The sequence below is a fragment of the Leuciscus leuciscus genome, assembly GCF_965113295.1.
Source record: "Leuciscus leuciscus genome assembly, chromosome: 12".
NCBI lineage: Eukaryota > Metazoa > Chordata > Actinopteri > Cypriniformes > Leuciscidae > Leuciscus > Leuciscus leuciscus.
Genome location: NC_138736.1, coordinates 30140280 through 30154579, shown reverse-complemented (window position 1 = coordinate 30154579; position 14300 = coordinate 30140280). Strand labels below are relative to the sequence as shown.

General features: G+C 38.8%; 1 protein-coding gene across 2 annotated transcripts in view; it reads right to left on the bottom strand.

The window, feature by feature from the left end:
* clcn1a (chloride channel, voltage-sensitive 1a) overlaps positions 1–14300 on the bottom strand; it is a 30361-nt gene that overhangs the window by 10411 nt on the left and 5650 nt on the right. The window contains exons 2-19 of one of the 2 annotated variants that reach the window (XM_082185733.1): positions 13445–13721; positions 13231–13362; positions 12836–12964; positions 11262–11395; positions 11018–11095; positions 10690–10768; positions 9028–9153; positions 8843–8927; positions 8329–8430; positions 8067–8151; positions 6229–6384; positions 5710–5779; positions 5188–5298; positions 4751–4964; positions 2197–2330; positions 1671–1867; positions 1440–1521; positions 1196–1281 (exon numbers count right to left, since the gene is read on the bottom strand). In XM_082185733.1, the coding sequence (XP_082041859.1) occupies positions 1196–1281; positions 1440–1521; positions 1671–1867; positions 2197–2330; positions 4751–4964; positions 5188–5298; positions 5710–5779; positions 6229–6384; positions 8067–8151; positions 8329–8430; positions 8843–8927; positions 9028–9153; positions 10690–10768; positions 11018–11095; positions 11262–11395; positions 12836–12964; positions 13231–13362; positions 13445–13721 (2277 nt within the window). The remainder of the gene's footprint in view (positions 1–1195; positions 1282–1439; positions 1522–1670; positions 1868–2196; positions 2331–4750; positions 4965–5187; positions 5299–5709; positions 5780–6228; positions 6385–8066; positions 8152–8328; positions 8431–8842; positions 8928–9027; positions 9154–10689; positions 10769–11017; positions 11096–11261; positions 11396–12835; positions 12965–13230; positions 13363–13444; positions 13722–14300) is intronic. The other variant, XM_082185734.1, reaches the window with a different exon arrangement.

Sequence of the window (14300 nt, the reverse complement as noted above, 5' to 3'; positions counted from 1 at the left end):
TTTAGAGAGTCGTTGAGATTATAGCCCCTCACGGGGCTGCCTCGATTTCTGGCTAAGGCTTAGTAACTAGGAAACTTCGGCTTGCTAAGCATTCTCGCCTCGAGCCTCTCAGTATCTGAGTGTAGGCTACTTAGAGCTAGAGACCATCAGGATAATTTATTCCTTTAAATCTAGTTGTTCCTAGAACTGGCCTCCTCTTACTACAAGAGTTGTCTAGCCAAGGCCCGCCTATTGCACTAGGTGTAAAAATGCTAGTGGTGTTACAGGGTAGATAGCAACTCTTCAGGATGCCCATCTCTATGATCCGGTCTGTGAGCGATCACTGCCACTATCTACAGTCCTCCCTATCGGATGTCTCCACAAGTGAGGCAAAATATGTTAGAGACTCTGTTTAGGAAACAGACAGGTTGTTGGCAAGACTAGGTCATTAAATTAGACCAGGTCAGCCTCCCTGGTGGCATGTGGGGTTGACTTCATGTCCCCCTCAGAAAGTGACTGGACGGGACTCATTTGGACCCCCTGGCCATATTCTCTTAAAGGATCCCCTTTCACGGAAGTTGTTGGTTCCAAAGCCTTTGAGCAGCCTTGGTAGGCCTTCATTGTATCAGAGGCCTCTTTGAGGCTTATAGCTTGGGCAGTGGCCGTAGGGAATGCTGTCACTGACGTGTACATACTGTATGTGACCCGAAGGGGGAGTGTTTTTGGCATTTCAGTGAAACTGCCATTTTTTTAAGTTTTTTTGTCACAGCCATAATTTGGCATGCACTCCCCTCAGCATGGCAGCGTGGGTAGATCGTTCCCCATAGCATTCTGACGCAGTGCAAGTTCCCTTTTGAAAGGGAACGTCTCAGGTTACGACTGTAACCTATGTTCCCTCAGAACAGGGAACGAGACACTGCGTCTTTTCGCCATGCCTCGGGGATGCCTGCTGAACAATCTCTTCAGATGATAAGTTGTTGACATGTTCTCCAGGCTCCCCTTATATACTTCCGGGTCGCACTAGTGATGATGTCATAGGTTGTCGCCGGACAATAGAATTTCTGTGATTAGATATGCGTTTCAGACACCGGTTCACGCGGAGGCGTTCCCCATAGCGTTCTGACGCAGTGTCTCGTTCCCTGTTCTCAGGCAACATAGGTTACAGTCGTAACCTGAGACGGTTTTCATAAGGGACCTTTGAGCACAAACAATGTACCTGTGGCTGACCTTCTGTGTGTCTTTCTGAAGAGGACGAAAAGAAGTTACGTAAAATTCTCCCGAAAGACTGGGAAGGACCCTTATCTAGGCAAGAAGAGGAGGAGAGAGAGAAGGCAAAAACGAAAAAGTCGGAAGGCGGATTAGAGATGAGTATCACTTATATCGCCTCAAGATGCTTGTTCAATAGAAGTGCTTGCCTGAGGTTTATTAAAGATTTAAAGAGGATTGGTTATGTTTCTCACCAGGAGACGTGTGATTGGTGGATGGTTCTGAAGGTTTGGGTGGAGGCAGTGGGCCATTTCTTTCCTCTTGAACTGGTATCGTCTAAACATTCACACAGAACAGTAAGTACAAATTGTCAGCTTAAAAAGGAATACAGAAGCAAAATTTCAGGGAAAAAAATCTTGATTCTTCTAATTATTATATTTTCATTATGGATGGAAGGATAGGTAGGATCCTCTCTTTGCATATACCTTATCATCTTCATTCTCCTCTTCTTCATTCTCACTAGCATCAACAAAGGCAAATGATTCCCAGCTGATTTTGGCACAAGGCACCTGACCTTGCGAGCTTTGTCCTTGCATTAGGATCCGCCTCTCTGCGGACAGCCACCAATCACAGAGGGCAAGAAGCTCAGACCTCTCAATGCTGCCCAATAGAATCATAGATTCTGTTGAAGGTGAAGTGAGTTCAGAATCCAGTTACAAATGAGCATTAAAATTATGTCAGACACTAGGTTCTGTTCCAAACATACTGTCGAGATAGATCTTGTATAGGTTGTGACTTATTTGAAATTATACAAAGCAGCAACTTCATGTTGCTAGTAACAACATGAGGTTGATAGCTTGCTAGGTTTCAAAACAGACCTTTAGATTCTTTGATTTGAACAAAATAAAAATACATTGCTCACCTAGGTATACTGCATGCAGCTAGGAAAATGCCATAATGAGAGGTTTAATTAGAGTCAGGAAATCGTCTTGACGGCCTACGTGACATTACCTTTTGAGTCAACCAGCGGGAAGGTTTTTAGAGAAGTTGATTCCAACAAATGCAGTACTTCTCTGTATGTAGACTGGGAACATAAAAACTTCACTTTCCTCACCATGATGTCCTCCACAAAGATATTATACTGGCTGCAGGGAAACAGAATGGTAAGACATAGTTTAAAAGGTTAAATTACTCTAGACCGGCGGTTCTCTGTTGGATCACAGGTCTGTTCTGACAACAAGAAAAACTATCCTTAATCCAAACAATATGAAATATTGATCAAATGCAATTAGCCATACAATTAGCCATACATACAAGAGTGTGTAGTTATGATAGCAAAAAAATTGGTGTTTTAAGTTTTAATCAACATTAGGGGTGTAACAATATATCGCGTCACAATATATCGCAATACAAAAACGCAACAATATGTATAGTGGATAGTGACAATATGTATTGTGTATAGTTCACCCAAAATTAAATTACTGAGTGAGAAAAAATTCAAGTTTACAGAGTTGTAGTGTCAGTTCTACATTAAACTACTATATATAATGTTGAATATAATGTATAATAATGCAATGGGGGAATATTTGTGGGTCCTGATTATGCCAAATGTCTGATGTTACCAGTAAAAAACATTATTGGCCAACATTATTTTAAATATATCTAGTCAGTGACAGAGTGTAAGATTATTCGTCTGAAATAATTCTGTATTTTCAGCTTCAGAATCATGAATATTTTTATTCTGGTGTCACCATTGTCCTGTGCATTGTGTTACCCGCCCTAAGTCCAAGTCTATTCATTTACAATTATTTTCAATGTAATACCAAATTTAGCATTTTAATCAACAGTACATTTTTTGTTAACCTTTTACCATATGTCTTTATATTATCGCAATAATATCGTATTGTGAGTTCAGTATCGTCATATGTACCGAATCGTGACATGAGGGTATCGTTACACCCTTACTCAACATATTACTACTACGGATTGCACAATATATCTGTGCCATAATGGCAAATATTAAAGATTTAATTAGCTATTAGTCGATACTGTGTGTATATATATATATATATATATATATATATATAAATTAGCACATTGCCAATGCACTTCATAACTTCATATTAATGTTAAAGGCACACTATGCAGTTTCTGTTTTTCTCAAACAGCGACCCCTAGAGTCACTGTGGAGTACCTGTATTTAACGTTACTGTCGTAAATACCAGTCACGCAGAGCCATCTCTGCACTCTTCCGACCGCGCTTTCTTCGTTTTCTTCGTTGACTCTGCCATGATTCACGTCTGAAATGCATGCTAGTGTCTTCCATAGAGTCTACTTCATATGTGATGTGATCTGGGAAAACCCACCACATGGTGAAATTTTACCTATTACAGGTTTTGATATCATATGGAAGCTGGTATCAAGCCCTTTCCAAATCTGTTTTTATTTTTATCATAGTTTGTTGGTAGCAAAGGTTATGTTTATCTGAAGTCGGCCGATTGCTATGATTTTCTGGAACGGAATATTGAGAAAAACAGGTTTAATTAACTGTCACCGTCGGGACGTTTGGCACTCTTTTTTTTAAACAGGATTGGCGTGAAATGCGCACTAATACACATTCACTGTACATGTTATGTGGTTTATTTTATAGGTAAACTATCTTTGTAGTGTTAAGAGACGGACAGGTGTATGGGATATACGGCGATTGTTTTTTTTTTTTTCACCTCTGCCGGGCGTTAGAGAAAATGGTCGCATAGAATGCATTAGAGAAAGAGAGTATTTTCAGCTTGACACTATCGCTGTTTTTCTGCACTAAACAAGGGAATTTTGCCAAGATATTTTCAGAGATAAGAGAAAAGATGTTATAGAATAATAATTTAATGAAAAAAAAATTGACAAAAAACTGACATTCAAACTATTTTGGAATTTACTGAAAACGGCCCAGCGCGACATCCGACGGGTTTTCCCAGATCGCATCACATATGTTATTGATGTATGTGACGTCGTGCCGTAAAGCAAGTCGTGATTCTCAAACCTGCATTGCTGGTTTTGCCAACGGCATCCCCCCCTGCTTTGCTATCGGGATGATTCGCCCTACTACAAGTTCGTTTACCATCGAAATGATTTCGAAGCTGTAATATTAAGGTACAAATCTTGCATAGTGTGCCTTTAAGTCTTCAGCGTTGGATTTTAATGACATTTTTGTTTGCTTTTCTTTGTACCATAAACAGTTTTTGCACTGTGTTGGGTCACTACTTGATGTGCAATGTAAACTCTGGGTCCTGAAGGTATATTAAAACGCAGAGCTGTCCTTGATAAAGAGGTATGAATAGCCCAAATCTAATGAGTGTTGAGAGGCTCAGTGTTAGCTGGAAAGGTGCCAAGGCTTCATGTTGCCGCCCCTCGTTGACAAGTGTATTTACTAATGGCTCCCGCTGCTAATGAATCACAAGGACTCTGAGGTGCTGTCAGCATGTGAGGGTGAGGTAACCTGGCTGCGCTGTGAGCCAAGCTGGTTTGTCTCATGCGTGGAGCCACAGTGGTGACGTTTGCAATGTCTGCACACCTTATGTGGCCGAAGCCCAGTTCGGGGAGATAGGGCAGCTTCTTGACCTGGATGATGGAGTCGTACAGTGATGGTTGCAGACCTTGAGCTACCATGTTGGCCAGTATGACGGCGACCATCATAGGAAGGATGTGAGAGATCTGACCGGTCAGCTCGAAGCAGATCACTGCGGTGGAAACGGTGTGAGTGACGGCTCCCGTCAGCGCCGCCGCACCTTCACGGTAAGAGAAAAGAATAGACCGATAGAGTAACAGGATAGAAAGATGAAATGCTATAAGACAGGGTTATGACAGGAGTGACAATGACAGAGAGAGTATGGACACATGCAGTGGAAGTTCAGAGACTGAGAAGATGGGACAGGACTGACATCATCAACACAGTATGAGCAAACATTAGGAAATAGTGGTGGATCGGAAGAGGAGGAAAGGATGACTGACCAATGACAGCGTACCCTCCAGGGATGATGCGGTACAGTATTCCATCAAACAGGATACCGTGAGGAAAGAGAGTTGCCATGATCTCACCCACTAAACGACCAAATGCAGCACCTGTAAGAGAAACGTCGGATAATATATGATCCCAGTGTATCATTGATCAAATAAAAAACTAAATGTGGTAGGCTGAGTTCTATGTGTAAAGTTAATTTACATATTTACAGTGTGATCAAAAAGTTTATTGTATTTGATATACAATATATTATGTATATATGTATATTGTATTGTATATGTTTTTAAGTGAAGTGAAATTAAGTATTTAATAAGTGATTTTTTGATAATCAACATTCATATGTAAATGTACCCAAGTTAGCCAAAAGTAAATTTTTCAGCAGCAGCTCTTTTGCCTGATGTTGTTAAAAAAAAAAAAAATCTTCAATGCAGTATGTTAAAATGATCCTTAAATAAATCCTAATGAATCCATAAATAGCAGTCATCAATAAATGAATAATACCTAAGACCTACCCAATACAAAGACAGGCATGAAAGCTCCAGACGGGATGGGCATCGTGGTGGAAACTGCAGACATCCAGAACTGTGAGATGAATAATAATGTTTTCACACGATTGCCTTAATTCTAAAATCTCTTTCAGCACAAGCACAACCTACAAGCCTAACTCAAGAGAAAAATGATTGCTTCAGCAGCTTCAAACATGACAGAAGGAGGGAGATAATGACTGTCCTGAATAAAAGCAGGTTTTGTTGAAGCCATCTACTGGCTACTGATATGATAACTAAAGCCAATGTCAGTGCAGTGCTTTTCTAGTGTTTTAAAGTGAAACACACTGTAAGTATACAGAAAGTGCACGTACTGTTAAATAAAGTACAACCATTATTTTAATTAAAGCTTGTTGAGTAGCTGTGGCACTTTATGCTAGACAAAGATACGTGAAAAAACCCAACATAGTTAAAGACAACAGAAGGACCTTAAAACAGTGAAGATAAATAACAGATGATGTGAACAAGAGATTGAAAAGGACCAACCTTCATGATAAAGAAGAGAATAAGAATGACAAAGATGCTGACGTCAGGGTGAAACCACACAGCAGAGCGACCGAGACCAGGGGGGAGAGAGGAACCCCATATTTTAGTCCAGGTGAAGTTATCAAACAGAGAGTTAATGCACTCCCTGGGCATCAGCTGTGGAATAATACCATCAAATTTAAACCACATTTAAAACCAAATCAAATAATCTATTTCAAAAATACAACCAAACTATGACACACTTTCAAGACTGTCTGAATGAAAGACCATAAACATCAGCGCAGTGGTTCTCAACCTTTGTGATTCCAAAGCCCACCATTCTCCACAACAATATCTGCTATAATGGCAAAGTTTCGTTTTTTTAAAAACTTATTTTAATTGGTGGACACTCCTAGTTTCTGTGGATTAAATTGTAAGATTACAGAAGTTTTATGTTGATAAAATCTGAATGTTCTTTAGGGTTCCCACTCATTTTAACCAATGAATTTCCATGATTTTCCCAATTGTTCTAGATTTACTTGATAAGGATTAAGAATAAGGATTTTTTTTTTTAAATGTATTTTACAAAAAATTTAAATAATGCTTGGCACAATGTATACTCATTTTAAAAATGCCCATGTAAATCCTCCCTTTCAAGAGGATGCAGCATCATGCTGGAGTTTGTGCTGGAGTTCCTTCAAGAGCGTCTCTCAACAGGACTGGCTCCAGCAGCCTTAAAGGTATATGTGGCTGCTATTTCCGTTAGCCACATTTCTTTGGACGGAGCCTCGGTTGGGAGGCACCCCTTGGTGTCTCGGTTCTTGTGCGGAGCCAGATGGTTGAGGCCTATCTGCCGGTCGCGAGTTCCCTCCTGGAACATAGCATTGGTCCTAGGAGCCTTAACGGTAACACTAACCCCACTTGAGCCCTTTGAGTCAGTCTCAGAAAAAATGAAGACTCTCAAAGTGTCTCTGTTATTAGCATTAACATCATCCAAGAGACTCTCTTGAAGAGAGCAAGAGACCTCCAGACCCTTTCCGTAGCCTCCTCCTCCATAGACCAGGCAATGTAAGAGTTATTTTGCACCCCAGATCGGACTACATTCCGAAAGTACCTTCTGTGGCTCCTCAGCCGGTCACTCTCCAGGCTTTCTTTCCTTCGCCTCATGAGACACTGGAGCAAGAAAGCCTGCTTTGTCCTGTCCGTGCTCTGAGGATCTATGTCTACCGCTCAGGCCAGTGGCGTAGATCCTCTCAGCTTCTGGTGGTCGCAAAAGAGGTAATGCGATCACCAAGCAGCATATGTCACATTGGATTTCAGATGATATCACCCTCTCCTATGAGGTGCACAAAATGGCTTTGCCTCTAGGGGTCAGGGCCCACTCCAATAGGAGTGTAGCATCTTCCAAAGCTCTTGCGAGGGGTGCACCTTTATAGGATGTTTGTGCTGCGGCAGGCTGGTCCTCTCCGCACACATTCATCAGGTTCTACAGTTTGGATATGGATTCAACCCTAGGATCCTGAGCCCTTCAGTGTTGACCCAAGTCCAATCTGCGCTCAGCAAGCATCTGCGCCTATACACGGCCTTGTGGGCAGGCTCGGTTACCAGCTCATGTGGACAAGGTTACAAATGTAACTGAGAGGTTCTTTAAAGACAAAAAACAGTTGTTGAGGGTGTGAATTAAAATATGAAATATCTTGATTTAAATTTTTTTTTTTTTTTTTTTTTACCATCTTGAGGCCCACCTGGAAGTTTGCTGAGGCCCTCTGGTTGAGAACCACTGCATTATAGCATGAATCCAAATTTTTTAGTTATAACAATGAACAAAATTGTACTGTTAATTGTTAACCAAATCTGACCTCTCCAGCCATGAACTGCCCAAAGCCTGGAGGGAATGTCAGTGTCGTAATCACTAATGTCACAACAGCAGGGAAAATCAGCCGGCTGAGAGAGAAAATATGACACATATTGCAAGTATTTTGTTAGTAGACACATTTGAAAGATTGTAATTGCAGCAAAAGAACTCTCAAGCGAGTACTACATACTCCCATAATAATGCTAAAGAAGTTAATACTAAAGCTAATATTGTCTGTTGTCATTTGGTGCTTTTTTTTCTCTTACTGTTTTGTTAGGAATCGTGTGAGAATGTTAGGTCTTCTCATGAACAGGATAACTTGACGGTTCAGGTAAACAAAGAAAGCTCCCAGAAACCCACAAGAAATCCTGCGGGTAAAAAAGTAACAAAGACAAAACTGGCAAAAATCACATCATTCTAGCCATCCAAATCATTCTGGCCTTTTCAGTTTTATAATAAGACAAGATAATAAATTAGACAGATACAGTGAAAGGATTGCTGAATTGTTTCTGATCAATGTAAACACAATTATTATGTAATATAATAGAGTATAATACCTGTAGAATAACTTCATCAAATAGCAAAAGATGATGTTTTAACAAATCAAATATAATACCAACATCTGGTCGCTTTGGTCAGCTGACAATAATACAGAATGTAAAGTGCTGTGTGCTCAGGTCTACTAGTGTGTCAAGGGTTACAGTATGGCACACACACACACACACACTTCAGGATTGTGCCCTCACCACGAACAGCACGCTTTTGCCCCCGCACTCTCACCCAATAATGGCGAACGCCGGGAGCTCCTGCAGGTCAAAAGGAAAATCCATGCGGAAGTTGGTGCGGAAGAGAGCAGTGATGGTGACTGAAACAATACCAATGGAAGAGAAACGTCATCTCATCTGGCATATGATCATCTCAAGGCTATTAAGACTTTCACTCAGGAATATTATTTAGTATCCCACCTGCATCCTTATTGAACACAGACAGCACTCTGAAAATAAAAGCACTGAATGTCGCAGCAAAGTAGCCCCTCCAGTAGTTTCTCACAGCAAAATAGGTTGATGTAACTTCAATGCTAAACAAAACACCTGGACAAACAAAATAAACATTTAGAAGGGTCTACTGTCATCTACATCAGGGATTTTCAAACTTTCTGATGCCAAAGACCACAAATATGATGATAAAATAGGAACACTACCGTTCAAAAGTTTGGGGTTGGTTAGACTTTTTTTATTTTTTAAAGTCTATTATATCCACCAAGGCTGCATTTATTTGATAAAAAAATACAGTAAAAACAGTTATATTGTGAAATATTATGATGATTTAATATATATGTTTTCTATTTTATAATATATATATATATATATATATATATATATATATATATATATATATATATATATATATATATATATATATATATATATATATATAAAAAATTATTCCTTTGTGTCACGTATATGTTTAATTCTAGTTCCTGTTTCCTTGTTTCCTGTTCTCATTTTCCCGCCACTAGTTTGTTTCTATGGTTGTTAATTAGTTCCCCACACCTGTTCTGTCTCTACCTTGATTACACAGTTTGTATTTAAGCCTTGAGTTCACCTTAGTTATTTGTCCTGTATTGTCTGAGTTTAACGTAGTTGTGTGTCTTGTTTTCTTTGTGTGTTCTGTTGTGATTTAATAAATACTGTTTATTTTTGGGTTCTCTATTGTCGTGCAAATATACAGTGTGACACTGTAATGGCAAAGCTGAATTTTCAGCATCATTACTCCAATGTCAGATTCATTCTAATATGCTGATTTGGTGCTTATGTAATATTTTTTTATTCATATTTTTCAGGATTCTTTGATAAATAGAAAGTTCAAAAGAACAGTATTTATTTTAAATATAAATATTTTGTACCAACGTAAAAGTTTTTACTGTCACTTTTGATCGATTTAATGATCCTTGCTGAATAAAAGTATAAATTGTTTTGGGCAAAAAAAATTAAATAATCTAAAATAAAATAAAAAACCTGACCCCAAACTTTTGAACGGTAGTAGGCTATGTTAAATTAAGTGTATTACTTTAGTTGTTTAACCTTTGTTAGATTTATACTTAAAACGAAGTTTGACAATGATGTTTAGACACAAAAATAAATATCAAGTTCAGTCATGAAACTCTACATGGCACAAGCTGTTTTTTTTTTTACATGCAATCTGCAAGCATTCACATGATTATCGCATGGCACAAGGTGATTGTCCTCTGCTAATCCTGCAGCCAATGAGATTACTTGCTCAACTGGTTCATTGTTTGCTGTAACCAAGTCCTGCAGCGTGCTATCAGAGTTCCTCTCAAATCCTCCACCTCCCCCAGCTCCACATGCCTAGATCTGCTACAGGATTTATGTCTGTCTATTTATGCAGCAGCAGCAGCAGTGTGTCTGTGTATCTATTAGCAGTTGCAAGTCCATACTTGCTCTGCAGCAGCAATAATAACTAGCAGATCTAGTCAGCCAAGACCAAAACATTAAGACAGCCATATACATTCAATAACATGCTAAAACTATTCAGAAAGTTATCATGATTTATACTGATTAATGGTAAGAAAAAACTAGAAAATGCCTGTGCACCATGCACTTTACCTCCAAGAGGGGTTCCAAAACAGCATCCAACCCCTACGGCACAACCCACTGTGAGGATGTCTGTATAACAATATGGGCTCTACTGACACAGGCATACAAACAAAGGCAAGCAGACACAGTTGAGGGTACAGGTGGGTGAAGGTGGAAATAATTCATGGTAATATAAATGCCCTGGATGATAAATAAGCATTGTCAGCAGCACTGTCCTCAAAAATAATGTGTAATAAAAAAAACTCTGCCTTGCCACCTGATGATAAACGAGCATTCAGCATTTTATGAATGGAGATGCCAAATATGCATCACAGGATCTCCATGCACTTCTGCTTACCTGATAGACTCCAGAGAAGAAAGACATAAACTTGCTGAGCACAGCTGCACAGATACTGGCTATGTGAACAAAGGGACCCTAATGCATAAAAATAGCACAATTTAAAGGTTAGAATGCTGAGGCCAGTCAAGTTGACACAACTGGCACTCAAGCCCAAATCACTGTGCATTTTGTAAATATGAAATGGCAAATTGTACCCCTGTGTATGTTACATGGGACTTTAAAATCAAAAATCAAATCAAACCTCTTTGCCAACTGGCAAACCACTGCCCAGGCCAGCAGTGAGTCCCACCACCTTCGCAATAAATGCCTTGAGTGTCAAATATTCCTTCAGCACAACACCTCTGAGTATGGTTTTCAGCTCTGGAATACCAGAGCCTGAGGGAAAAAAATAAGAGTTAGTAGAGAAACCAACAAAACAATCAAATTATGAAATTATGCCTGTGAATTATTTTAAAAAAATCAATGTGAAAAGTCTTTAAACAAATTAAAATATGATAATGAATATGGATCGTGTACACTATACTGTATATAGAAAAGTCAGCTGAAACTGATCATAATGTAATCTGCAGCTTTGTTTCCCAACCTTTTTCATCGACACCAAACCAGAAATGTGTTCCAACATATACTGGACTTCTTTAAAAAGGGACTTTTTATGTTTCTTTTATGGTTATGGATTGTGATTTTTTTTTATGTATACAGTATATAGGTTAAGTTATGTCTTTACTGTATATCTTTATTGAGGAAAAACATTGTATATTTGTTACATTTTAGCTCTTAATTTTTGTTAAATCTCCTTTTTATTTATATGGTCAAGTACTAATTTAGAATCTAATTTTGAAATTCTGGAAAACTGTAATAAGTGGAGAAATTAACAAATAAAGGGAACAGAAGAAACCGATTAAAGTCATTCATTCAAAATGGACAATTCTTATTATTTTATGGAATATTACAGTATTTATTATAAATGATTTATCTGTGCACATCATTATTATTATTTTTTCATGTGCCCTCATGATTTTTATTCAAAATAACTCTCCCTTCAACAACATCTCTTATCTTCTCTGATGACGTTGAGGAAAGTTTGGCGATCTGTCACTAACATGAACATGACCAATAGGAAAATCATCCAATCAATTCCTGATGGACAAAATCAAGTCCTGCCCTAAATATTTTTCTTGTTCGAGAAGTCGTTTCACTTGGATATATGTCACAATAAGAAAGCAAAGACTATCACAACTTCTGTTTCATGCTGACTTTAACCTTTTGACAGACAAATGTTTCAGATCAGAGAAGATCAGAGAAAATCTCTCCCTGTAACCTGGTTGGGAAGATCTGGAGGGTGTTTTTAAAGTGATTGCATTGGATAAACCAGGAGGTGGCATTGTTGAGTAGTAAACAGTGTAAAGTAGTGTTACAGTAGTAGTGTAAGTTTTAGGGGCACAGAATACAGTAAGGGTGCTTCCAAAAGACGGACACAGTGTATGTAGACACCTTAATGAAAAACTGAGATTATATAAAGAGGCAAGATCCAAAATTAACTCACCAAGCACCTAATGGCAGAAAAGAATTGAGTATGATTTTCCAACATTTGCCACAAAAATAACTAAATGATTCCTTTGTTATAAGGACAAAACTATGTTTTTTAGTCTCAATAGGGGAGGCAAAAACATCATTTTAAACTCTGCTATAAAGCTAAAAGATCTGCAAAGAATAAAAATAGGATATAAATAAAAAAATAAAAATAAAAAGCAGAAGGTGTATGAAAAATAATAAATTATCAAATTAAAAACAAAGGGGAACAGCGAGACTACACACCAATGGCCTGAGGAGCGACCAGGTGGCAGAAGAGGGAGGCAAACAAGATGAGCACCATGGGATAGAAAACCCAGACCAGGTACTGCAGTGGGATGTTTCCCCTCAACTCCCCATAAAACCACTTATAGGCTGAGAAACACAGAGAAGGACAGAAGTGATGGAGCACGTGCGGTAGAGAAAGAGCAAGACAAATGCCAGCCATATAGAGAAGTTTTAGAAATGAGAATTGGGGAAAACATGGAAAAGTGGCACAAGAATGTGGGTTATATCAGTTAAAGGAAAAATAGAACAGGGGAAATTAAATTTGACTTTAAATAGCTACAACACATAAGCTAAATTCATCAACAGAAGAATAAAGCAAATGAGAAGGTGGGGAATTCTGGGTAGTGTAGTACCTTGTAGACTCTTGGCACTAGCATAATCCATGGTCCAGCTAACTAATGCCATGGTAATACCCAACAACACCAGAAAGATCCAGTCTTCTCCCAATTTAGAGACGAGGAACTTCTGTACTCGAGCCACGCAGTCTGGGAAAACATTATAATTCATATCAGATTCCAACCTTAAACTTATTTCGTATCTGCTTGTGCAAGGCTCATTATTATTGACCTCTGCACTTGGAGTAGGAGCGGCGTTTCTTGAATGAGGAGGTTTGGGCCTGCTCCTCCTCCTGTGTGTCATGAATGCTCCCTCTCTCCAGGTGATGGTGGCTGTGATGGCGACTTCGGCTGAGACTCCGCCCATGGTGACCGTGATGGTGGTGTCCATGATGGTGGAGATGTCCATGGTGGTGATGTCCATGCTTTTTTCGCTGTCTCTCCATCAGAAGGCGAGTGGCCTCTCTCCGCTGGGACCCACCAGGGTGCTCTCTGTACTCTCCATACAGCTGATCACAGAAGAAATAACAAGGTTTTGTTACATGAACGATCAGTAGATAAATAGCAGACACATTTATCCGAAGCAATTTACTCGGATAATCCCCCTGGATCAACCTAAACTGGCATATTGGTATCTCACAGACTGCACCTTGCAAGGTTTGGATGCCCTTTCGGTAGGGTTAATATAGGGATAGTTGACCCAAAAATGAAAATTCAATACACAAATTCCATCATTTACTCACCCTCAAATTGTTCTAAACCTGTATTAATAAAAAAAATTCTGCTGAACACAAAAGAATATATTTTGAAGAATGTCAGTAACTAAACAGTTGATGGGCCCCATTGACTTCTATTGTAATTTTTTTAATACTTTTGAAGTCAGGGGGTCCATCAATTGCTTTATAGGTTTGGAAAAACTCGAGGGAGAGTAAATGATGACAGAATTTTCCAAAGCCTAAATAAAAATGATATGGTAACATAAACAAAATTAAATACTAAAACATTCAAACTAAAATGGAAAATATAAAAATAAAAAATATTTCAAAATATTATATATCCAATGATACAGTTAAATTATTTCCCACTCC